The sequence below is a fragment of the Lissotriton vulgaris genome, unplaced genomic scaffold, assembly GCF_964263255.1.
Source record: "Lissotriton vulgaris unplaced genomic scaffold, aLisVul1.2 SCAFFOLD_1073, whole genome shotgun sequence".
In the NCBI taxonomy this organism is placed as follows: domain Eukaryota; kingdom Metazoa; phylum Chordata; class Amphibia; order Caudata; family Salamandridae; genus Lissotriton; species Lissotriton vulgaris.
This window is the reverse complement of record NW_028240903.1, coordinates 169,391-196,477: the sequence shown is the minus strand read 5'-3', so window position 1 is coordinate 196,477 and position 27,087 is coordinate 169,391. Positions and strand designations below refer to the sequence as shown.

General features: G+C 50.6%; 1 protein-coding gene across 1 annotated transcript in view; it reads right to left on the bottom strand.

The window, feature by feature from the left end:
- The window catches only part of LOC147672491 (anion exchange protein 3-like), a 392,095-nt gene that overhangs the window by 197,386 nt on the left and 167,622 nt on the right, over positions 1 to 27,087 (bottom strand). Inside the window, exons 6-7 of the mRNA XM_086947996.1 lie at positions 9,299 to 9,482; positions 3,509 to 3,608 (exon numbers count right to left, since the gene is read on the bottom strand). Of these exons, the coding sequence (XP_086804122.1) occupies positions 3,509 to 3,608; positions 9,299 to 9,482 (284 nt within the window). The remainder of the gene's footprint in view (positions 1 to 3,508; positions 3,609 to 9,298; positions 9,483 to 27,087) is intronic.

Below are 27,087 nucleotides of genomic sequence, written 5' to 3'. Positions count from 1 at the left end.
TTTGGCGAAAGCCTCAGCCAGCCAGAAATACCCATTACTAACAGCCACCCACATGAGTAGCCCTAAAATGGTGTCTCAGGCCTGCCACCGCAGTGCCTGTGTGCAATTTGTGAACTGCTATGTCCTCCTGGTCAGTGACCCACTAACCAGGCCTAACCCATCCCTTTCTGTGCACATTGGACACCCCTATGGAAGGCCCAAGGTACCCACTTTGGCAGGGTGCAGCCTATGTGAAAGGTAGAGCATGTACTAGTGCATGTGACATGCTCTGGTAGCCATTTTCGCTTTTCACTATTGTAAGGCTACCTTGGCCATAGGCTATCATGGGGAATGCTGGCTTCAGTGGTTACCTGCATATCTTCCCATAGAAGCAAGATAGGACATAAAAGTCTGGTATCCCTGAACTCAGAATTTAATAACACATCTTTTAGGAAAGATGGTTTTTAAATCCTGTGTTTGAGAACAGCACTTTTAGAAAGTGGCTGTTCTCTTGTCTCACCGTTCTGTGTGCGTTGGCCTGTTTGTGAATTGACTATCTGGTTTGTGAGTGGCAGGGGATGAGTGGCTCCCAGAGGCTGAGTGGGTCATCCCTGGGCTGAATAGCTCCATCTACAGCTTGAGTGGTGGGAGGAGATAGCACCTGGGCCTGAAAAGGGCTGTGGCTGCCTTCCACAATGCTGGCTCCACCTCCTGCTGGGCGGCTGACGACCCTGCCCCTCACTCTGAAAGGAAAGGAGAAGCCAGGAAAACAAAGTGCTCAAGGAACACCCAGAACTGGTTCAGACCGGGCTCAGAGCCCTCCTGCACAAAGGGAACAAAGACTTTTAGGGGTATAAGTATAGGACCCCAGGCTTCAGAAAATGAATCATCCTGGAATCAAGAAGGAACCTCTGCCAAGGAGAAAGCTGGAAGACTGAAGAGGAAGGACTACCGTGCTGTGTGTTTGTGGGCTGACCTGCAGTTGCTTTGCTGCCAAGAAGAGGGGAAGGACTTTGTTGGTGCTTGGTCCCCTTGCTTGAAGAGATCTCCAAGGGCCTGAGTAGAGCTGGCTTCCTGTTAAGAAGTCCCAGGAACAAAAGGACTTCACCCCCTGCTTCCCACTGAGCTCTACTGAGAGAGGTCTGTCCTTTCTAGAGTGCTTGGTCCAGTTGTGGTGCCTCTGGAAGTTGTACCTGTTGTTGGGAAGCTGAACAAAAAGAAACTAAAGACATTTTGCAAAATTTCACGCATCGCCGCTTGCGGAGCGCATACCCGACAGTGCGAGGATATTCCCACCTCTGCGAAGGCCAAGATCGTCCGGTGCGGGAAGATTACTGTCTCTGCGAGTATCGTCACAGAGCCTGTCGTCGCTGGGTGAGATCGTCGCACCGCTTGCTTGAGGACCGCATCACGTCGCTGCGAGAGTCGTCGCAGAGCCATCGCAACAAGGGGCCGCGAGAGGAGGAGATCGATGCTGCGCTGCGCATCGCAACTGCACCAGAGATCTTCGCCGTCCCGAAGATCGTGACATCGTACCTTTGCGAGACGCTTCCTATGAAACCTGCGCACCGGAATCCACACAAGGTATTGCATCCCTCCCCATACAGACCATTATCCCAACACGCCCGCTGCGTCCAGCGGGGTTGTCGCAGCGCCTCCCCAGGGTTTCAGGAGTGACGCATCGCTTGTTTTTCAACGCTGCAGCTTTCACTTGGAACTTTTGACGCATCTAAAGGTACTTTTTGTTAAAACGTTACGCAACTGTGGATTATTTTAACGAAATCTTAAGAACTCTTTTGAAACCATATTCTTGAACTGTGTATGTTGGATTTTTGTCGTTTTGGTATTGTTTAGTTTCAATTAAATACGTTTATTTTTCTAAACTGGTGTGGAGTCCATTTGTGGTGTTTTCACTGTGTTACTGTGAGTGTCGGTACAAATACTTTACACATTGCCTTGGATAAGCCTGACTGCTTGTGCTGAACTACCAAGGGGGTGAGCAGGGGTTATCTAAGCGTATCCCCCATACCCTGACTAGAGGCCAGGGTCCTTTTTTGTCACAAGTGCCAAATAGAGACCCCGAAATGTAACAGCGTACTTTATCAGAACTGGTTTATTGCAGCACTTTCCTTGAACTATTGTGTATTTATAATGTTATGTCATTGATAAGGATGATATGAATGTAAAGAAAATATATTATTTTGTCCTCGTATTGGATGCTGGAGGCTCCTTTTTGTGCTTCTGATTGCACAGTTGTTGCCATTAAAAAGAACGAGACTGTATTTTTTATTGGTGAACCCTAGGACCAGATTTTGCATTATGTACACCAAAAGATAATAAGAACATATAGCAGCTTATACATGAAATAATATCAATGAGGTCATTTGTAAGCTCGGGCAGAAAATGACATTCCGCTCAAGGAATTGGCAGAGTTTGGTGACTCTCCATTACTCTTGTAATTCAAAATTCCAGCCAAATTCTGCCAATTACGACCAGCAAGATTTTTTCTCGCGCGAAGCTCCAGATATGCGAGCTGGTGAGCGCAAGTGAGATTTGTCATCAGCATGCGTGATTTGTGGTCGCTAGGAGGACCTTCGGCATTTTTTTTAAAGCAGGCGGTCAAGAGCAGCGCCACAGAAGGGCGGCTTTGCAAGTAGATTTTCCTCCAGAGCGGCAGCAAGATGAACCCGAATGGCTGCAGCATTGCGCGCAGTGTGGTGCGGTTAAGATAGACTTTTCAGCACAGAGCGCGCTACCAGTGCTAAACTGCAGGTCAACCTGCATATTTCTTACCATTGACAGAACTCAGCGGGATCTCTCTGGGCTTTTATGTAACTCCGCAGAATTCCACAGAGTAGAGTTCTGGGAGTTCCGCCCACCCCTCGTCATTTTATGCGCTCTTTTGCCTTTCTTCGTATTTCTGGGAATGAAAGCAGGATGAAGAGCGTTCCCTTCTACCAGGTCTAAGATGAAGTGTCTGGAATGATCACATTAACAGATGTGGCCGCATATTCTGCTGCATCCAAGAAGTGATGTCACACACCTGCACACACGTCCTGATGATTAGAAATGTAATGTAATGTGTCTTGTAAAGCGCACTGCTGCCCTGAGGCGTCGCGGCGCTGTAGACCGCTGGGGAACCCGTCCTGGCTTTCCCTGTGAGATGGTCCCTACTGGGTATCTCCAAGGTGAAACCAGGCATCCCCGGCGAATGTGGGGGGCCGTTGTAGAGATGAGGCAAGCTAATGCCCAGAGTTGCCGAGTGTGATCCCTGGTTAGAGTAGGCACCGAGGCGAGAATTATCGAGTCCGCTGACCCTGGTCCACGACCCTGCCGCGTCGGGAATTGAACCCTGTTCCCCGGCCGTTCTCTGCTTCCAGGTCTGCCACCTCTAACCAGTGAGCCACACCACTCCACTGAAATGACATCTGCTTCAGGGATCCAGGAAGCCATATGAAGCCTACACACCTAGGTACAGGCCCTGACAAGGCGAAGGGCTCCAAAGGGTTTGAGGGGTCTCTACACTCACCCACAAGGACCACCGCGGCTTCGGCATCATCGGGGATCTTCTCCAGCAGCTTGCTTGACTTGTTCCGGTGTCCGTCCACCCCGTGGAAATGAAGCGTCTTCTGTTAAAATGAGAATCCTCACGGTTAGTATTAATCTCACATCAATGTGTACCTCACGGGTTGACAATTCTACCCACGACCACAGGTTTACTGGTACATAAAGGTGTAAGATACTATTGTTATGTTCTATCCCACCAATAGCTCACCCGGCTTGGTGTATATTTAAAGGACACCTTAGGATTGATCACCGCACAGTTACAGAAGAAGATGATTGAGCCTTCGGGCTACTAAATAGACAATAACTAGAGAAGAACACTGGGGCGAAGGCGGTTTTGGCCACAACGTTTCCCACTACAGAGACTCCGTGAGCGCTCTCATGGATGTAGGCTAGCGCCCTTACGGTGTACAAAAAAGTTTCCTGGCCACAGTTAGAACCCTGACTGGGTGACAGATTTCATGGAGTAGCCCTGGGACACTCAGTGCCTGCCTCTGGAGTGGGACTGAGTGATGCTCTAGGTTACACCATCGTGGAGCAACATTACAAAAGAGTGAATGTGTTAACGAGTGCACTGCCTTCTTTTGTTAATATCCTGCACTTGTAAATTCAGATGCTTCTGAGTATAATTTGAACACTTATACACAAGTGTCTTAGTGAACCAGGACCCTTGTGTTCATCCAAGGGGGCAGAAAGGCAGGTTGTTTCACTGGGAAGGTGGAGGTGCAGGGTCCAAAAAAAAGAATGAGATGGGGGAGGGAGCAGGTACATCTAATTGGCACATAATGATGGAATCAGATCGTGAATGGCTGAAGGTTCTCACAGAATCTCCTGCTGGCTCTCACCTGAACCCCGCCACACATGCTGGCTCTCACCTGAACCCTGCCACACCTGCTGGCTCTCACCTGAACCCCGCCACACCTGCTGGCTCTCACCTGAACCCCACCACACCTGCTGGCTCTCACCTGAACCCCACCACACCTGCTGGCTCTCACCTGAACCCCGCCACACATGCTGGCTCTCCCCTGAACCCCGCCACACCTGCTGGCTCTCACCTGAACCCCGCCACACCTGCTGGCTCTCTCACCTGAAACACACCTGCTGGCAGTCTACCTGAACCCCACCACAACTGCTGACTCTCTCACTTGAAACACACCTGCTGGCAGTCTACCTGAACCGCACCACACCTGCTAGCTCTCTCACCTGAACCCCATCACACCTGCTAGCTCTCTCACCTGAACCCTAACACACCTGCTGGCTCTCTCACCTGAACCCCATCACACCTGCTAGCACTCTCACCTGAACCCCATCACACCTGCTAGCTCTCTCACCTGAACCCTAACACACCTGCTGGCTCTCTCACCTGAACCCCATCACACCTGCTAGCTCTCTCACCTGAAACACATCACACCTGCTAGCTCTCTCACCTGAACCCCACCACGCCCGCTGGCTCTCTCACCTAAACCCTAACACACCTGCTGGCTGTCTACCTGAACCCAACCACACCTGCTAGCTCTCTCACCTGAACCACACCACGCCTGCAGTCTCGCTCACTAAACCCCAACACACCTGCTTGCTCTTACCTGAACCCCACCACACCTACTAGCTCTCTCACCTGAACCACACCACGCCTGCAGTCTCACTCACTAAACCCCAACACACCTGCTTGCTCTCACCTGAACCCCGCCACACCTGCTGGCTCTCACCTGAACCCCGCCACACCTGCTGGCTCTCTCACCTGAAACACACCTGCTGGCAATCTACCTGAACCCCACCACACCTGCTGACTCTCTCACTTGAAACAGACCTGCTGGCAGTCTACCTGAACCGCACCACACCTGCTAGCTCTCTCACCTGAACCCCATCACACCCGCTAGCTCTCTCACCTGAACCCTAACACACCTGCTGGCTCTATCACCTGAACCCCATCACACCTGCTAGCTCTCTCACCTGAACCCCATCACACCTGCTAGCTCTCTCACCTGAACCCTAACACACCTGCTGGCTCTCTCACCTGAACCCCATCACACCTGCTAGCTCTCTCACCTGAACCCCACCACGCCCACTGGCTCTCTCACCTAAACCCTAACACACCTGCTGGCTGTCTACCTGAACCCCACCACACCTGCTAGCTCTCTCACCTGAACCACACCACGCCTGCAGCCTCGCTCACTAAACCCCAACACACCTGCTTGCTCTCACCTGAACCCCGCCACACCTGCTGGCTATCACCTGAACCCCGCCACACCTGCTGGCTCTCTCACCTGAAACACACCTGCTGGCAGTCTACCTGAACCCCACCACACTTGCTGACTCTCTCACTTGAAACACACCTGCTGGCAGTCTACCTGAACCGCACCACACCTGCTAGCTCTCTCACCTGAACCCCATCACACCTGCTAGCTCTCTCACCTGAACCCTAACACACCTGCTGGCTCTCTCACCTGAACCCCATCACAACTGCTAGCGCTCTCACCTGAACCCCATCACACCTGCTAGCTCTCTCACCTGACCACGCCCGCTGGCTCACTCACCTAAACCCTAACACACCTGCTGGCTGTCTACCTGAACCCCACCACACCTGCTAGCTCTCTCACCTGAACCCCACCACGGCCGCTGGCTCTCTCACCTAAACCCTAACACACCTGCTGGCTGTCTACCTGAACCCCACCACACCTGCTAGCTCTCTCACCTGAACCTCACCACGCCCGCTGGCTCTCTCACCTAAACCATAACACACCTGCTGGCTGTCTACCTGAACCCCACCACACCTGCTATCTCTCTCACCTGAACCCCACCACGCCCGCTGGCTCTCTCACCTAAACCCTAACACACCTGCTTGCTCTTACCTGAACCCCACCACACCTGCTAGCTCTCTCACCTGAACCACACCACGCCTGCAGTCTCGCTCACTAAACCCCAACACACCTGCTTGCTCTTACCTGAACCCCGCCACACCTGCTGGCTCTCACCTGAACCCCGCCACACCTGCTGGCTCTCTCACCTGAAACACACCTGCTGGCAGTCTACCTGAACCCCACCACAACTGCTGACTCTCTCACTTGAAACACACCTGCTGGCAGTCTACCTGAACCGCACCACACCTGCTAGCTCTCTCACCTGAACCCCATCACACCTGCTAGCTCTCTCACCTGAACCCTAACACACCTGCTGGCTCTCTCACCTGAACCCCATCACACCTGCTAGCACTCTCACCTGAACCCCATCACACCTGCTAGCTCTCTCACCTGAACCCTAACACACCTGCTGGCTCTCTCACCTGAACCCCATCACACCTGCTAGCTCTCTCACCTGAAACCCATCACACCTGCTAGCTCTCTCACCTGAACCCCACCACGCCCGCTGGCTCTCTCACCTAAACCCTAACACACCTGCTGGCTGTCTACCTGAACCCAACCACACCTGCTAGCTCTCTCACCTGAACCACACCACGCCTGCAGTCTCGCTCACTAAACCCCAACACACCTGCTTGCTCTTACCTGAACCCCACCACACCTACTAGCTCTCTCACCTGAACCACACCACGCCTGCAGTCTCACTCACTAAACCCCAACACACCTGCTTGCTCTCACCTGAACCCCGCCACACCTGCTGGCTCTCACCTGAACCCCGCCACACCTGCTGGCTCTCTCACCTGAAACACACCTGCTGGCAATCTACCTGAACCCCACCACACCTGCTGACTCTCTCACTTGAAACAGACCTGCTGGCAGTCTACCTGAACCGCACCACACCTGCTAGCTCTCTCACCTGAACCCCATCACACCCGCTAGCTCTCTCACCTGAACCCTAACACACCTGCTGGCTCTATCACCTGAACCCCATCACACCTGCTAGCTCTCTCACCTGAACCCCATCACACCTGCTAGCTCTGTCACCTGAACCCTAACACACCTGCTGGCTCTCTCACCTGAACCCCATCACACCTGCTAGCTCTCTCACCTGAACCCCACCACGCCCGCTGGCTCTCTCACCTAAACCCTAACACACCTGCTGGCTGTCTACCTGAACCCCACCACACCTGCTAGCTCTCTCACCTGAACCACACCACGCCTGCAGCCTCGCTCACTAAACCCCAACACACCTGCTTGCTCTCACCTGAACCCCGCCACACCTGCTGGCTATCCCCTGAACCCCGCCACACCTGCTGGCTCTCTCACCTGAAACACACCTGCTGGCAGTCTACCTTAACCCCACCACACTTGCTGACTCTCTCACTTGAAACACACCTGCTGGCAGTCTACCTGAACCGCACCACACCTGCTAGCTCTCTCACCTGAACCCCATCACACCTGCTAGCTCTCTCACCTGAACCCTAACACACCTGCTGGCTCTCTCACCTGAACCCCATCACAACTGCTAGCGCTCTCACCTGAACCCCATCACACCTGCTAGCTCTCTCACCTGACCACGCCCGCTGGCTCACTCACCTAAACCCTAACACACCTGCTGGCTGTCTACCTGAACCCCACCACACCTGCTAGCTCTCTCACCTGAACCCCACCACGCCCGCTGGCTCTCTCACCTAAACCCTAACACACCTGCTGGCTGTCTACCTGAACCCCACCACACCTGCTAGCTCTCTCACCTGAACCCCACCACGCCCGCTGGCTCTCTCACCTAAACCCTAACACACCTGCTGGCTGTCTACCTGAACCCCATCACACCTGCTATCTCTCTCACCTGAACCCCACCACGCCCGCTGGCTCTCTCACCTAAACCCTAACACACCTGCTTGCTCTTACCTGAACCCCACCACACCTGCTAGCTCTCTCACCTGAACCACACCACGCCTGCAGTCTCGCTCACTAAACCCCAACACACCTGCTTGCTCTCACCTGAACCCCGCCACACCTGCTGGCTCTCACCTGAACCCCGCCACACCTGCTGGCTCTCTCACCTGACCACGCCCGCTGGCTCACTCACCTAAACCCTAACACACCTGCTGGCTGTCTACCTGAACCCCACCACACCTGCTAGCTCTCTCACCTGAACCCCACCACGCCCGCTGGCTCTCTCACCTAAACCCTAACACACCTGCTGGCTGTCTACCTGAACCCCACCACACCTGCTAGCTCTCTCACCTGAACCCCACCACGCCCGCTGGCTCTCTCACCTAAACCCTAACACACCTGCTGGCTGTCTACCTGAACCCCACCACACCTGCTAGCTCTCTCACCTGAACCCCACCACGCCCGCTGGCTCTCTCACCTAAACCCTAACACACCTGCTTGCTCTTACCTGAACCCCACCACACCTGCTAGCTCTCTCACCTGAACCACACCACGCCTGCAGTCTCGCTCACTAAACCCCAACACACCTGCTTGCTCTTACCTGAACCCCAACACACCTGCTGGTTCTCACCAGAACCCCACCACACCTGGTGGTTCTCACCTGAACCCCACCACACCTGCTGGATCTCACCTGAACCCCACCACACCTGCCGGCTCTCACCTGAACCCCACCACACCTGCTGGTTCTCACCTGAACCCCACCACACCTGCTGGTTCTCTCACCTGAACCCCACCACACCTGCTGGCTCTCACCTGAACCCAACCACACCTGCTGGCTCTCTCACCTGAACCCTGCCACACCTGTGGGCTCTCTCATCTGAACCCCACCACACCTGCTGGCTCTCACCTGAACCCAACCACACCTTCTGGCTCTCTCACCTGAACCCCGCCACACCTGCTGGCTCTCACCTGAACCCCACCACACCTGCTGGTTCTCTCACCTCTTTGCCGTCAAGTTCATGAAGTTTGGAGTCAAAGATCTCAAAGGTCTCCTGTCCCATCAGGGGGATGCAGGTGTCCACAGCGTGGTTATGGTTCAGGACGTGGTTCCCCACCGCCGCCGAGTTCATGCTGTTGCTGGAGTGGTTCCGCGGGAAGAAGCCGTCCTTCTCGTCATTGGGGTGGCTAAGAGGGGACACAGTGAGGCGGCATTAGAAAAGAGAGGGACGTCTCCTGGGAGTGTGGGGTCCTTCCTTGGGGCCTCTAAATGCTCAGACATTACTGTGACCATTCTTTTGGTTTACCACTGGTGCCGCGAGGCCACAGACACGTCGCACCTGAACTGAACAGCCAAGGGATCCATTTCAGCATACAATGTCATTGTAATTGTATTTACATAGCGCTTACTACCCCTGACGAGGTTAAAACACTTCATGGTGAGTTGGATGACACTCCAGGACCTAAGATTAGACCTTAATAATGAGTAGATTAGTCATACTTTGTTTTCTTTTTCTGCATTAGTTGTGTTAGGTTTGAGTTCTTGTGTGTTTAGTAGAGTTTAGAGTAAGTATAGGAAGATGGAAATGGGTTTGAAAAAGGAAGTAGTAAGTTGTTTTTGTAAGAAGTGGTTGTGTGTGCCTGTTAGTTGGCTGTCATGGCTAAAAAAGAGAGGAAAGTTTGGGGGTTCATATTAGTCTGAAAGGTTCGGGATGAGTCAGAGAGAGGGGGGATGGAACAAAGGTTGAAAGGAGGATTTCGTACGTAACAGCAAAGCAATGAAATTATATTGTATATACATATATCCACATCACACTTGGTAGGTCTTATTGGCTGGAGAAAACCCCTCTATATAAATATCCATATGTGCATAGAAGCAGCAATATTTACATGGCCTGATGTGCACTTTTATCTTATGGTGAAGTATGCAAATGTTTTCATGACCTTTCTTAAAGTTTTGATAGGAGGCTTAAAGTCCTCTATATGTGCACCTATAGGTACATAGAAGTAGCAATTATGACATTGTCTTATATACACATGTATCTTGTAGTGTGATATACATTGTCTCTCCTTATATAAATGGACCTTCTTATAACAGGAAGCATAGGTCAATTTAGAATGACACCTGTACAATGACACCTTGAGAAGCACAGTTTGTCATGTCTGAGTGTACAGCTGTGGCACACTGTTGTGTTGTGAATATAGTTGTCATGTGGGCTAATCTTCTGAAGCGGAGATGGTTGTCTGTGGATCTTGTGTGCAGGCAGTGATTTCCATACTCTGGCTGCTTGAACAGAGAGCGGGGTTCCGCCCGTGTTTTTTTCCTTGTATGTAGGAACGTTGAGGTGAGCAGCCACGCAGGATAGTGGGGTTGAATAGTCAAGGAATGCAAGTCAGAAATTTGTATAGCGCGCTACTCACCCAGAGGGTCTCAAGGTGCTTAAGGGAAAGGGGATTCTTACTGATCGAATAACCAAGTCTTAAGTTGCTTCCTGAATGAGAGATGGTTCTGGGTGAGATGGAGGTGAGAGGGGAGGGAATTCCAGGTCATGGCCGCCAGGTAAGAGAAGGATCTTCCTCCTATGGTGGCTTTTCGGATGCGTGGGATCACGGCGAGGGCTAGGTTGGCCGAACGTAGTTGGCAGGTGGGGGTGTAGAAGGATAGGCGATTGTTGAGGTAGCTGGGTCCTAGGTTGTGGAGGGCCTTATGTGCGTGAGTGAGGAGACGGAACATGATTCTCTAGCTGATAGGGAGCCAGGGTAGGTCTCTCAGGTGTTCTGATATGTGGTTGTGTCGGGGTATGTCCAGGATGAGTCGGGCGGAGGCGTTTTGAATGTGTTGAATTCTTTTTTGCAGTTTGGCTGTGGTTCCGGTGTAGAGGGTGTTTCTGTAGTCTAGTCGGCTGGTGACAAGTGCATGGGTGACCATTTTCCTAGTTTCGGTGGGGATCCATCGGAAGATCTTTCGGAGCATGCGTAGGATGTTAAAACATGATGATGAAACGGCGTTGACTTGTTTGGGTATGGATAGGGAGGAGTCTAGGATGAATCCTAAGTTGCGAGCATGGTCCGTTGGTATGGGTGCGCTGCCTAGTGCCGGGGCCACCATGAGTCGTCCCAGGCAGAGGGGGATGTTCCTAGGATGAGGACTTCCGTCTTGTCCGAGTTTAGTTTTAGGCGGCTGTTCTTCATCCATTCGGCTACGTCTTTCATCCCTTCGTGTAAGTTGGTTTTGGCGGTGGCTGGGTCTTTGGTGAGGGAGAGGATCAGTTGAGTGTCGTCAGCGTAGGAGATGATGTTTAGGTTGTGTTGGCGTGCGATGGATGCGAGGGGGCTCATGTAGACGTTGAAGAGGGTGGGGCTGAGCGAAGATCCTTGTGGTACGCCGCAGATGACTTCGGTGGCCTCTGATCTAAAAGGGGGGAGACGGACTCTTTGGGTTCTTCCGGCAAGAAACGATATGATCCAGTCCAATGCCTTATCTTGTAGTCCAACATTCCTGAGGCGATGTACTAGGGTGTGGTGGCATACCGTGTCGAACACTGCGGAAAGATCCAGGAGGATGAGGGCCACTGTTTCCCCGTTGTCGAGTAGTGTTCGGATGTCATCTGTAGCTGCAATGAGGGCGGTCTCGGTGCTGTGGTTAGCTCGGAAACTGGACTGTGAGGGGTCAAGGGAGCCGTTAGACTCGAGGAAGGCGGCGAGCTGGCTGTTGACGGTCTTCTCGATGACTTTGGCGGGGAACGGGAGGAGCGAGATGGGACGGTAGTTCTTAAGTTCGGTGGGGTCTGCTGTAGGTTTCTTCAGGAGGGCGCTGAGTTCGGCATGCTTCCAGCTTTCCGGGAAGGTAGCGGTGTTGAACGAGCAGTTGATGATATCTCGGAGTTAGGGTCCGATGACGGAGTCGGCCTTATTGAAGATGTGGTGGGGGCATGGGTCGGTTGGAGAACCGGAATGGATGGAGTTCATCATGCGTATGGTTTGTTCAGTGTTGATTTGGGTCCAGGCGTGGAGGGTGGTGGTAGGGGGCTTCAGTTCGAAGGTAGGGGGAGAGGACAGGTCACTGAAGCTGTTATGCATGTCTGCGATCTTGCTGTGGAAGAACGAGGCTAGTGAGTCGCATAAATCTTGAGAGGGAGTGATGTCGTTGTTGCCGGCACTGGGGTTGTAGAGCTTATTGACGATGTTGAAGAGTTCTTTGCTGTTGTGGGCGTTGTTATCTAGTCGGTTTTTAAATGCTGACTTCTTAGTGGTGCAGATCTGCTGGTGGTGTTTGCAGGTGGCGTTCTTGAAGGCGGTCATGTTGTCTGCGGGTGGGTTTTTTGTCCAGATTTTCTCAAGGGTGCGGCAGTTCTTTTTGGAGTTCTTAGGGTCGTCATTGAACCAGGAGGCTCTTTTGCTTTCTGGTTTGATGGGACGGTTTTTCAGGGGTGCTAGTTCGTCAGCGCAGTGGGTGATCCATTGTGCAAGGTTAAAGGCTGCTTGATTTGGGTCCGTAGATCTGGCGGGAGGGTTTTGGTTCAGTGATGTGGTGAGTTGGTCGAGGGTAATTTTGTTCCAGTTTCTGCGGGAAACCTGTTGCGGGTGGTGGTGGGTCGTTGTCTTTCTGAAGCTGAAGTGGACGCAGCTGTGGTCCGTCCAGTAGAGTCCTGTGGTGTGATTAAAGGAGATGTGTTTGCTGGAGGAGAAGATTGGGTCGAGCGTGTGTCCGGCGTAGTGGGTGGGGGTGTTCACCAGCTGTTTGAGTCCGAGATTGGCGAGGTTATCAAGCAGGGTGGTGGTGTTGTTGTCGTTGTTATTCTCCTGGTGAAAGTTGAGGTCTCTTAGAAGAATGTAGTCCTCGGAAGGGAGGGCGTGTGGGCTGACAAGGTCGGCGATGTCTTCGCAAAATTGTGTACGAGGTCCAGGGGGTCTGTATATGAGGGTGCCTCTGAGTGTTGTCTTGGGGTCGTAGTGTATCTGGAAGTGGAGGTGTTCGGTGTCTCTGAGGGTGTCATCGGAGCAGGTCGAGATGCGGATGGTGTTCTTGTGGACAATCGCGATGCCTCCTCCTGTTTTGTTGATGCGTTCTCTTCGGATGATCTTGTATCCGTCCGGGATGGCTATGGCGATGTCGGGTGCAGATGAGGTGTTCATCCAGGTTTCCGTGAGGAAGGCGACTTTAATGTACAGACAATGTCTTACAACTAACCCCAAACACTACAGTAGCCTCTTAACACTAGGAGCTATAAAACAGTGTAAAGTTGAGCCCTATGTGGCATTATTCTCATGAGTTTGGTCTTACTTTTTACTGCACTTGGAGCGTATTTTTTGACGAACGTCTGGATGGACACGTGAAAATATGTGAAGCTTCCGCAGAGGCAAATGGGATATGATGTGGAAATTACGAAGAAGAGCGAATATTGAGTAAAAATATGGACTAAAGTTGCTAAATAGGAAGGTGTAAAAAAACTGTGGATATAATATCCTGTTATGCTGTCGCGTCTGGGAGTGGAGCATAATGTTTATGCTCCCCATAATGATGTATTTAAATGAGTGCATTAGGGCAAGCACTACCTAGGCTGCACGCTAAAAGCACAAGGTGAAAGAACGTTGATAACATTTTGAATATCGGTGTGCAGACCACCCACTTTTGTTACTTTTTATCAAAGCATTTTAGCCAAGACGTGAAAGGAAGCATCTCGCAGGTCCTTTGGTTCTGTGCATGCAGTGACTTGGTTTGCTTTGCAGAAACTTTAAGGATTGGAATTCGCTCCGGAAAGCTCACTGTGTGCCTGCCTTGATTTTTTATGTTTGCACAAAAATTCCACCAGCTTATGAACAGAGAGCACACTCCTCACATTTTTGAAATAGAAAACTGTATGGGAAGCATAAAATATAACAAAATGTAACATAAAATAATGTAACGTATCATAACATAACATAACCTAACCTAACGTTAAATAACCTAACACAGCATAACATAACGTAACATAACGTAACATAACAAAATGCAAGGCAACAAAACATAAGAGCAAAACTTACAGCAATGTAGCGTAACATAACATAACTGTAGGAAACCACCTCTCTGTACAGGGTACTAAAATGAAGTACACTATGTAGAGAGTGCGAGAGGTCTCCAGCAGGCAGGTAGAGGTAAACGTAGATAAAACTAACTCTCTTTTTGTGGTAGCATGGGAGAGCAGTTAGGCTTATCCGAAGGCAGTGTTAAGCTACTCCCAGAGGCAACAAAAGAGACACTCACTCAAGAATAAATCTGAGACCTATTTGTAAAAAATAATCTTGATTTTTATATCTAGTTTAAGACCAGGATCACAGTTCTAAGTTAAGCACTTTCGGAGATACGATTTTGCAAAGTTTGATAAATATATCATTTCTGTGCATAATTACGCACCAAAGGAAACAATGGGATAAAAGCAGAAAAATGCATAGATAATCAGGAAATGCCTTCAAGAACTTTATCTTCTCGTTTTATGTCAATGTTGGGACCAGTCCAAAGTTCCAGCAGGAGAAGTTCAGAAGCATCCCGGATCGGCAGGGAGCAGAGGTGCTGAGGTCTTGGAAGCTGGTGCACAAAGACGAAGGGGACCACTTAAAAAAGCAGTGCCCAGAGGGACTTACAGGTAAGCCCTGTGGGTCTCCTTAGAGAGAGTAGGTTGCAAGGGCATGGGGGCATAGGAGCAGAGCTGGTTGGTGGGTGCTGATGCCGGTGGAGCTGGGTGCAGAGCATACAGGTCAGCCGGGAGTCATGCTTCTGGAGGACCTTTCATCCGGAGCAGCCATCTTGGAGAGGCCACACCGGGACAGCCGGGCCACTCAGGAAGTGGATCTTGGGTGTCTCAACGTCCCTCAATGGGTGCTTGCTTCTGGTTCTCCAGGAGTCCGGAGTGGACTCTTCTTCTCTATGTTTGCCGTTGCGGGACCATACCTCAGGTATTGGTACAGCATGGCACCGGTAGGTCCTCGTGGCTCCAAACTTGGTGGGGAGACAGATCTGACCCTCAGGAGCTGTTGTACCTTTTCTTGCTTCGATGCTGCGTTAAGGTCGTTGAGGAGCCATAAGTTGACAGCCAGACTTTCACTGGATCAATACCTGTGGTGTGCAGGGGAGTGACACCTTCACTCCAAAGGAGCTTCATGGTGATTTCTCGAAGGCTGTAGGGGCTCCACGGTTCTTGGAGTCCTTCCAGGTTTCAGGGCAAAACAGCAGCAGCGATTGTCGAGTCCTGGGAGCAGCTGGCAGGGTTTGGCCTCTTTTTCTTCTGCAGCAGGGCTTCAGTTCTTGAGCTGTGGGTCTTTTGTGTTCTTGTCTTCTCTTTTCCGTTGAATATGATGTTCAGGTCTTGAGGTGGCACCTAAGTACAGAATTATGGGGTGTTACTAGGGGAGACAGGTAGTAGCCAATGGACCACCTTCCTTTAGGGTGTCTACACCCTCTAGTGACCACTTCCAGTGGGAAGAGGCACAACCATAGGGATGTACGACATTACAACGCATGCTTTTACATCGCATGCTTTTACAACGTGGGTTTTACAACGCATACCATTACAACGCATAGTGCTTTGGGGCGCTGGATAGTGAATAGTTTAATTTACTATTCCAACTCCAGTCCCCGTGGATAGTAGGGAAAGTGTTGGACAGTAAATTAAACCTATTCCCTATCCTAGAGCGCCACCCAGCGCAATGCGTTGTAATGGTTTGCGCTGTAGAAGTTGCGTCGTAAAGGCACTGCGTGGTAAAAGTTGCTTGAAAGTGATATTTCGCATACTATAGCCTTGATATCAAGCTTTCTCACCATATCAAGATGGTGGAATTTCTGGAGAGGGATTCACCTCGTCTGCCCCACCCTAGGGGTGGTGTAGGCTAAGTGGGGACCCTCATCCTAATCTGACAAATTTTCCTACCTTTCCTCCTCCCAAAAGTGGAGCAGGAAAGGGAGCTTGGCTTCCCCCACTATATGGAGGTTCCTGGGTTGGATTTCAAAGGCGGCATCGCCTTTGACTCTTCCAGCCTAGAAAGGCCTTCCTGTCCTGGAGGACGTGTGAAGCACCTTCACCCAGATCTGGCTTTGTCTCTGTCCTCTGAGAGCGCTGGCTCTCACCCCATGAGGTCAGAAACGTGTCTGGTAGGGGAAGGCTGGTGGAAATAAGTCAGGAATCACACCAGTGCTTGGTAGGTTTTCAGGGGACCCTATAAATCCTTATTAATGAATCCACCACTGATATCTGAGAGGATTTATTAAAAACAAGATGTTTGGTACCAAACACCTCAGTTTAGCAACCATGGAGCTAGGAAACCCATATTGACGAGTATCCAGCCCTGGTACTCTTTATGGCTTTCCTGTTCACTTGCAACATCACAGAATAGACTGGATATTGTGGGGCATGTCTGCTCATGCTGATGATCTCACATAGGATACTGTGCACCCCGCCTTAGGGTTAAAGGTCTGCAGTTGGGGTGACTTGCCTATACCTCGTGCAGTGTATGGGAGGCATGGCACACATGGTTGTGTCCTATGTCGACTCTTCAGATTTCTCTGCACCAAGACACGCAGCCTGCAGTGGCAGAGTGCAAAGTCCTGGTGAGGGGTCCCCGTGGTAGCACAACCAGTTCTACAGCCCCAGAGAACTCTTGTCAGTACCCATAACCTAGGTGCCAGGGTTATCCTTTACTGGGGACTTACAGGGGGGGCTAAAGTTGTGCCAATCGTGGTACAGGTTTTGGGAAAGAGATCTGACACTGGGAACCTGGTTAGCAGGGGCCAAGTCCAGTTCGAACTCACATCAGAAAAAGGCAAAAAGTGGGGGCTAACATCACAAAAGAGACACTTTCCAAAATAATGCAATGCAGACAACACAACACACCATAACATAATACAACTGTACTTCTGCTAAATTTCCTTGTGTTGCTTTTTTGTTGAAATTGCTGTAGGTCTTTTTCAACATGTTAATCTTCATCTTAATCTTCCATAAGATCACATGTAGAGCGTGAGATAACCTCCAGATCGTCGCCAAAATGTAGTGGGCTAGCCCCACGTGTCCAGGAGACATAGTAGACGTAGCCGGGTTGAGTTTGATGTCGTTTATTAAGTCCATAAGTAGAAGTTACAGCAAGCCCAACCAGGAGCAGCCTCCTAGCTGCTCAGCCTTCTTCCAGCTGCCAACACTCACACCAGGCACCCAAGCATTCCACACATGTCACTCAAGCCAACATTCCATACAGAACACTTACCCCCCCCACCCAAACATTCCACTCATGTCAATCACACTAACATTCCATACAGAACACTCACACCAGGCACCCAAGCATTCCACTCATGTCACTCACGCCAACATTCTAACCGGAACACTCACACTGGCTGAGCAGCGAGGGACAAGGTGAAAGGGAACATTACAGCAAAACACGAGAATACTACATATCCTCTCCTTTTTACATTGAAAAATAAATAGAACCACAATAAAATTGAAGCAACTATACACATCAATATACAAATGATGAAAGCAGTCCATAAACCCCAGGATGAATGGACGAGAGGGAAATCAGACAAACAAAGGAGAAAAGAAGGATGAAAGAATAGAAACACATACTAACACCTTCCTCCTCCTTTAATACTACACAAAGAAAAGGTAAATAGCGTAATAATAGCTCACATAATAGTTGTGTAAGACACTTGTGAAAAGAGTAAAGGCAAAAACGTACCCCAAGACTCCACAAAATGGATGGACGACCCCCAAAGAAGTGCTCCTCAACTAAAGAGAGTAGGGCCAAAACGCCACCCCTCATGGAAGGGACCAGGCTAAGGTGGGACAACCCATAAGCTCCACAATATTGGCCAGCGGTGACATTTTTATATTAAAAAGGGTAGGGCTGAGAGCCAAACCCCCAGGAAGGCCACCAATGAAAGGCTTAGCTGCAGATGTAAAAGGAGGTGTGTGGTTGCAGATAAAGGACTTAAGACTAGACAAGGCATGTTCAGTAATACTCATGCCTTTTAGTCTTTCGAGCAAGGAAGTATGAGAGGCTGTATCAAAAGCTGCCGAAGATCCAGCAGCATTAATATCACTGGAGACGTTCAGTCAAGATTGATTTAATATGCTCAGAAACCTTCAGAAGAGCGGTCTCAGTGCGGTAACCAGGCCGAAAATCTGATTGGCAGTCACGCAGCAGGTTTTCCTCTAAGAAAAAAGAGAGCTGTCTGTGACATTTATTTCCACCAACTTTGCCATGAGAGATAGATTACAATTATAAAGATCAGTGGCCGATGTTTCAAGGGAAACGGGAGAAAAACAGGACAAGACTGGAGCAGACGAAAGAGCGACACGACCTCAGGAGGTTGCGGAACGATGAGGGAAAGAGTCGTAAATAGCCTGATTTTTATTTTGAAAAGCATCTGAAAGTTCTGCACAGAATTCCATTGAAGAAGCAAGCATATTTACCGCCACCAATGGGGAAAGAAAGGTGTTCACCGCCTTAAAGAGTTCTTCGGGGGAGTCCAAGATTGAGAGGGCAATACAAGCTTCATGTGTGGTATTTCTTAAGGGCGTCCTCATAAGTTGCCTTGCCTCTGCATCATAATTAGTTCTCCAAAGTCTCTCTAGCCTCTTACAGCTGGATTTAAGAAGTTTAAAGAGTCAGAGGAGCAGGGGGTCGAAGGACTGACTCTCTGGGCAGCATGCACCTTCTTAGGGGCAGTGGTGTCAATAGCCTTCTCGACCCAAACATTAAAGAGCGCTTCATCTTGCTCTAACACTCCGGTCTGATCAACGCAGCCACTGATTTCGGGAGTCAGCCAAAAGGAGGTCATTAACCTTATGCCATGGCCTGGGGGTTCCCTTGGGTGTGCGGGGTGGGACTTAATATATCAAGAGGAATTAAGACAGGATCCGACCATGTAAGATGAACAACCGGGAGAACTTTGATCAAGAGAGGATCAGACAAAATAAAATCTTGGGTATGGCCTGCTGCATGGGTAGGTTCCTTTAAAGGAGTACCAGATAAAAACCTTACAGAGCGCCCACAAATTGTTGTGCCAGTCTGTTGATCGTGTCGTCTTCATGGAGATTAAATTCTCCAAGAACCATCAAATTAGCTCGTAGTGGATAGAGTTGGCCTAGTGTATGAAAATTGCACTCGGAATTTGTACTTACCAGTGCAGTAAATACAGTTAGATGAACCTATATCCCACGCCATGCTTCTGACGGCACCCCGAGAGGCTTATACCTTTACAAACAACTTTAGGATTGTTTTATCACAACTAGAACGTGCAAGAGACTACTTTCAGATAGGACTTCTGCTTAGCTCAAACTATTTTTTTAATAGAACCCGTAGGCTAAGTTACTCCAGCATAAATCCGTCTTTGATATTGTAGCTTTTACGCGCACTCACAAGTATTCACTTCTGACTTTTGACCACAATGTTCGGCGAGCAATACTGATGCTTGGACTGGCGATCCTGCCTCTGAAAACTTACCAAGGACAGTGGTCTAGTACCGGTAATTCCCATATTACACACGATCGTTGGCATGGTCTAGATCTGGTAATTCCGGTAGTACATGCGATCGTTGGCATGGTCTAGTACCGATAATTCTGATACTACACGCAATCGTTGGCATGGTCTAGTACCGGTAATTCTGATAGTACACGTCATCATTGACATGGTCTAGTACCGGTAATTCCGATAGTACACATGATCGTTGGCATGGTCTAGTACCGGTAATTCTGGTAGTATACACGATCATTGGCATGGTCTAGTACAGGTAATTCCGATAGTACACGTGATCGTTGGCATGGTCTAGTACCGGTAATTCTGATAGTACACGTCATCATTGACATGGTCTAGTACCGGTAATTCCGATAGTACACATGATCGTTGGCATGGTCTAGTACCGGTAATTCCGGTAGTATACACGATCATTGGCATGGTCTAGTACAGGTAATTCCGATAGTACACGTGATCGTTGGCGTGGTCTATTGCTGGTAATTCGGATAGTACACGCGATCATTGGCATGGTCTAGTACCGGTAATTCCGATACTACACGCGATCGTTGGCATGGTCTGTACCAGTAATTCCGATAGTACAAGTGATCGTTGGCATGGTCTAGTACCTGTAATTCCGATGCTACACACGATCGTTGGCATGGTTTAGTACCTGTAATTCCAATAGTACACAAGATCATTGGCATGGTCTAGTACAGGTAGTTCCGATTGTACACATGACCCTTGACCCTTCCAGGTAGGTCGCTCCCCCTCCGCACAGCACTGCCTGTGCCCGTTCTTTTCCTTGCTGCCCCCGTGTCTTACTGCCCGGTTTCCTTCTGCTCCCCTCGCGGCCCCCATGTCTCTCTGCCCGTTTTTGCCTTATGTTGCTTAGCTGCCCCTGCATTTCTGTGACCTTTCTGCCTTCTGTGTAACTCGTTTCCCCCCGTTTTTTGTGACCTTTCTGCCCTTTCTTGTGACCTTTCTGCCTCTGTGCCACTCATTTCCCCCCGTTTTTTGTGACCTTTTCTGCCCTTTCTAGGGACCTTTGTGCCTCTATGCCACTCTTTTCCCACGTTTTTTGTGACCTTATCTACCCTTTCTTGGGATCTTTTCTGGCGACGGGCAAGCCCGTCTGCGCTCGCACCTGGACCGCGCCCAGCGCCAGAACCCCTGGCCCCCGCACCCACCACCACTACGACGCCAGCACTCTGCACGCTCTCAACCCCGGAAGGACCCACAACTGCTTCAAGGCCGCCCCGAAACGCACACACAGTCCCTTCACCTGCCGAAATAGCAGCTACACCAGCCACAGAGCCTACAAACCACCCACCAAGAAAGACCTCAACCACCTCCAATGCATACTACTGAACACCCGCTCCGCACGCAAACACACCGTCGAGCTCTGGGACCTGCTCAACACAACCTCCCAAGACGTCGCCTTCCTGACAGAGACCTGGTTGAACAACTGCTCTGCACCCGACATCGCCATAGCCATCCCAGACGGCTGCAAGATCACCTGCAGAGACCGCACCAACGGAGTCAGAGGAGGAATCGCCATCATCCACAAGAACAGCATCAGGGTCTCGACTAGCACCGACGACGCGCTCAGCACTGCCGAACACATGCAATCCCAGATCCACACAGACCCAACTCCACCCTCAGAGGCACCCTCATCTACTCATCCCCCGGAACCCGCCCCCACTTTAGGTAATCCATCGCCGACTTCATCAGCACGCACGCCCTGACCTCCACCAACTACATCCTCCTCGAAGACCTGAACTTTCACCTTGAGAACAACAATGAAAACAACTCCATAACCCTGATCAATAACCTTGCCAACCTCGGACTGAGACAACTCGTCACAATGCCCACCCACTCCGCCAGCCACACGCTCGACCGCGTCTTTTACTCAAGCCCGCACGTCTCCGTAAGCCACACCACCGAATTCCTCTGGATTGACCACTGCTGCATCCACTTCACCTTCCAGAAAACCACCACACACCACCGCACCCAACAGATCCCTTGCCACTGCTGGAGCAAAATCACCGAAGACCAACTACATGCAAACCTTGCTCTCAGCCCACCCACCGAACCCTCAAAAACCGGCATTGCTGCCTACAACCTCAGACGCTGGATCGAGGACTGCGCCAACACCCTCGCCCCGCTGAAGAAACCCCCCCACAGAGACGCCAGCAAGAGGGCCAGCTGGTTCACCCAGGAACTCGTAGGTTCCAAGCAAGCCTGCCGGAAACTAGAGAAGAAGTGAACAAACTCCGGACAGCCACGCAGTACACAAGGACACCGTCCGCAACCACCACCACCTCATCAGAGCTGCCAAGAAGACCTCCTTCAAAGACCGCCTAGACAACAATGCACACGACAGCAATGAGCTCTTCAACATCGTGAAGGAACTCTCCAACCCCAGCTCCAACACCAACCACATCCCGCCGTCGTAAGCCCTGTGTGACTCCCTCGAGTCGCCACCTTCTTCCATTGCAAGATAACAGACATCCATGACAGCTTCAACACCCAGACAGCCCCAACAGACAGCAACACAACAGACCCTCCGCACACCATCGACCACATACCCTTGCTAGCCTGGACCAGCGTGAGCGTCAATGACACCATCAAGACCATGAGCACAATCCACTCCGGCTCACCGTCAGACCCTTTCCTGCATCACGTCTTCAACAAAGCAAGCTGCTCCATCGCACCCCACCTACGCATCGTCATCAATCTCTCCCTTGAGACCGCGACTTTCCCAGAGAGCTGGAAACACGCCGAGATCAACGCCCTACTCACAAAACTCAAGGCAGACCCAAGAGACCTCAAGAACTTCCAACCCATCTCTCTGCTCCCCTTCCCGGCCTAGGTCATCGAGAAAATTGCTAACAGGCAGCTAACCTGATACCTCGAAGAGAACAGAATCCTGGACCCTTCCCAGTCAGGGTTCTGCAGCAACCACAGCACCAAGACCGCCCTCATCGCCGCCACCGTCGACATCAGGAACCTGCTAGACAAGGGGGAGACCGCAGCACTCATCCTCCTAGACCTCTCCGCCGCCTTCGACACGGTCTGCCACCGCACACTACTCGCACGCCTCCAAGCCGCAGGGATCCGAGACAAGGCTCTGGAATGGACCACCTCCCTCCTCTCCGGCAGAACCCAGAGCGTCCGCCTCCCCCCGTTCCATTCCGAAGCCTCCGAGATCATCTGTGGCGTACCCCAAGGATCCTCCCTCAGCCCGACACTGTTCAACATTTAAATGGCCCCGCTCGCACACGTCGCCCGACAGCACAACCTCAACATAATCTCCTATGCCGACGGCACTCAACTGATCCTCTCCACCACCAAGGACCCCATCACTGCCAAAGCCAAGCTCCATGAAGGAATGAAGGCCGTTGCCGACTGGATGAAGATCAGCTGTCTGAAGCTGAACTCGGACAAGACGGAGGTCCTCATCCTCGGCTCCAACCCGTCAGCCTGGGACGACTCCTGGTGGCCAACAGGACTTGGAGCAGCCCTAACCCCCACTGACCACGCACGCAACCTGGGAATTATCCTCGACTCAACGCTCTCAATGACCAAGCTAGTCAACGCCATCTTCTCCTCCTGCTTCAACACCCCCTGCATGCTCTGCAAGATCTACAGATGGATCCCGACAGATACAAGAAAGACAGTCACCCAGGCCCTCTTTAGCAGCAGACTCGACTACGGAAACGCTCTCTATGCGAGAGCCCCGACCAAGCTCATCAATCGACTACAACGCATCTAAAATGCCTCGGCACGACTGATCCTCGATGTACCACGACACCGCCACATCACCCCCCACCTGAGATACCTACACTGGCTCCCCCTCAACAAGAGGATATCCTTCAAGCTCCTCATCCGCGCACACAAGGGACTCCACAAGACCGGCCCAGCCTACCTCAACAGACGTCTCTCCTTCTACACCTCCAACCGCCAGCTACGCTCTGCCGACCTCTCACTCGCCACCTTCCCACGCATCTGAAGAACAACCACCGGCGGGCGATCCTACTCCCACCTCGCCGCCAAGACATGGAACATCCTCCCACTTAGCCTACAACAGACCCAAGACCTGCGGACCTTCAGAAGAAATACTCAAGACCTGGCTGTTCGATCAGTAGACCCTCCAGCGCCTTGAGACCCTCGCGGGTATGTAGTGCGCTTAACAAATGACTGATTGATTGATTGATTGATTGTTGGCATTGTCTAGTACCGGTAATTCTGATAGTACACTCGATCGTTGGCATGGTCTAGTACCAGTAATTACGATAGTACACACGATCATTGGCATGGTTTAGTACCGGTAATTCCGATAGTACACAAGATCATTGGCATGGTGTAGTACCGGTAATTCCGATAGTACACACAATCATTGGCATGGTTTAGTACCGGTAATTCCGATAGTACACAAGATCATTGGCATGGTCTAGTACCGGTAATTCCGATAGTACACGCAATCATTGGCATGGTTTAGTACCGGTAATTCCGATAGTACACAAGATCATTGGCATGTCTAGTACCGGTAATTTCGATAGTACACAAGATCATTGGCATGGTGGGTGCAAGACCTAAGGCACTTTATATCTGGCGAAGTGTGGCCATAGTTGAACCAAGGAAACAAAATCTATTCCCATTGTATTTAAAATGTAATATATCTGAAGTTGATGTACTGATGTTTTCTGGTAATGAGTTTGTATGCTACAATCTTTATAAAATGTTTAAATCTTTTATAAGACTCTTTCAAATTCTTACAGTGAGAAGCAAGAACCAAGGCATGCTCTTCATCTCTGTCCTCATGTACTTGTTGTAGTAGCAAAGAAATGTTATATCTTTCCATTGCATCTAAAATGTAATATAACACAAGTTGAAAAATTATTAATTTAAAATTTTTTTCACTAATGATATGTTGTGCTATAATCTTTTTAAATGAATTAAATCTTTCTAAAACTATTTTAAGGTCTTACCTACGATGTAATGCAATTAATAAATAGATCTAAAGTCCTTTGTTATCTCACTTTGCTGATCTCAGTTGACATCTAAATCAATACACTTGAATTGAATTGAAGTCCTGCCTCCATTATTGTATATGCGAGGGTGTTGCAGTACCAGTGGTTGGCCATGTGTGGTGCTGGACCTACTCCAGTTCCGAGCTGAGGACATCTACGTCTGAAGTAGTTCTAGATGTGCAGTTACTGCATTGCAATGGTCTTGCCCTTTTGTGGGCAGGGGTTGTCCCTGCCAACACTCCTCCTTTCTCCCCCATAAGCCCCTCCCATTTTGTAGTAAGTATTCCCCATTTTTCAACCCCCTCCTGTCCCCCCCACATTCACTCCTAAACCATAGGCTTTCATGTGCGGAGATCTCCACATAGAAAGGACAAGAGAAGGTAGCCGGGGTCTCTGAATGTAGGTTTGTGGATTGCAAGTTTTAGTATGAGTAGTACTACTGCAGCACTACTAAACAAACAACTGAATGCAGTTGTGAATAGCCCTGTAGACTCTACACCTGCAGATCAGCTTCTTCTAAGCACCACATCAGCGCCTAACCAGCTACCATGTGATTTTATGCAAAAAAAGTTGATGGACATAATGCAGAACAATGTCATACATTTACCCCAGTACAGAGATCTGGGCTTAAATCCAATGTGTTTTGCTCACCATGCCATTCCAGTTTGAACCCAGCCATATGCAAATCAGTCTTGACCCTGTGCCTCATGGGAACAGTCCAGCCCGAATTGCCAGGCCTGGTACTCCCCGGACTGGAAACAAGCATCCTAGGACCGGTTTCAGGCTTTCAGCCCTCATGGCATAAATTAGACGGCCCCCGTTTCGACTCCAGACTTAAATCCTCTCGCCCGACTGGCCTAGCAATCTGGAGGATACAGATAAAGACTACAGGGGGTGGATCAATAAGTCATTAGATCACTTTATCCCTAGGAAAATGTCCCGGCCTAAACGCGAACAGTCGCATTTACGGTACTCCGAGACACTAGCAATAGAAAAAAAGCACTGCAAGACTCTCGAGCGTACCTGGAGACGTTCTTATGACCCTCTTGCAAAGATCAGCTATAGATCTGCCACCTAAGCTTACCACAGGCTTATAAAAAAAACAAAAGCCGCCTACTACATCAATTTGAATAACTCTAGCCCCAATCCCTCTAAAACCATTTTCTCCCTGATAAAAGATATGACCAAAGCACCTGAGGGAACGAACAGCACAATAGTCTCCGACTCGCAATGCGAAGATCTGGCCTGCTTTTTTATCAACAAAGTAGAAGGGATCTATAATTCGTTAAACACCAGTAGGCCGGCTATGACCCTCAGCCAAGTTACAGGCCCACCTGACCTCCCCTAGTCTCTTCAAACTCTTCCACTCCTCTCCCAGGCAGATCTGGAACTTCTGGCCTTAAAAGTAAAGTCTGGGTCTCCAGATGACCCGGTAAAACCTGAAACGTTCGAACTATTCCAGGACTCCATCCTGCTTGAGGGACGGGAGCTGATCAAGAGATCGCTCCGGTCAGCTACAGTCCTCAGCTCTTGGAAACACGCCAAGGTCATCTCCCTGTTGAAAAAACCCACCCTGGATCCCTCTCGGACAGAAAAATTCTGACCCATCTCCCTTCTGCCGTATCTTTTCCAAGGTGACGGAAGCGTATGTGAACTCCACCCTGACCAGATACCTGGAAACCAATGGGATCCTGGACGAATCTCAAAATGGCTTCCGGGCTAACACAGCACGGAGTCTGCCCTCTTGGCAGTCACGGAACAACTGAGGGCCTCAAAAGATCTGGGCAACACCTCAGTATTGATGGGGCGTGGCTTGGACGCCAATCGGGATGGCGGCGTGAGCTCGCAGCTCCGCGCGGAATCCCGCTAATTCTCCTGTTTTCGGTACCCTGGGCGACCCGGAGACGACGCTCCTGCCCTCTGAAGTGTAAGGGGACAGCCGGGCACGATCGGAGAGTCGCTGGGGGACTGCTGGCCCCGAGGAGATCGAGCCGAAAAGACGACCGAGGTGTTGCCGAGGGTGCGAAGAAAATGGCGGCGAGGAGGCAGGGCGGCCCCGTACTTTCGCTTTGAGCCGGGTTGTCGCCGACTGGCAAGAGATCCTGCAATCGGCTGTTCGAAGTACTGGGATCGGCGGTGCGGTGTCCAGAGACCAGGGGACGCTGACCTGCCTTGCCCGGACCTTGGGGACTCTCGCTGGCCGCCGTCCCGGGACCTATCCTTCCCCCCTCAGGCCACCGAGGGGGTCGGCTGAACGGAGTTCGTCAAGCTGGTCATTGCTC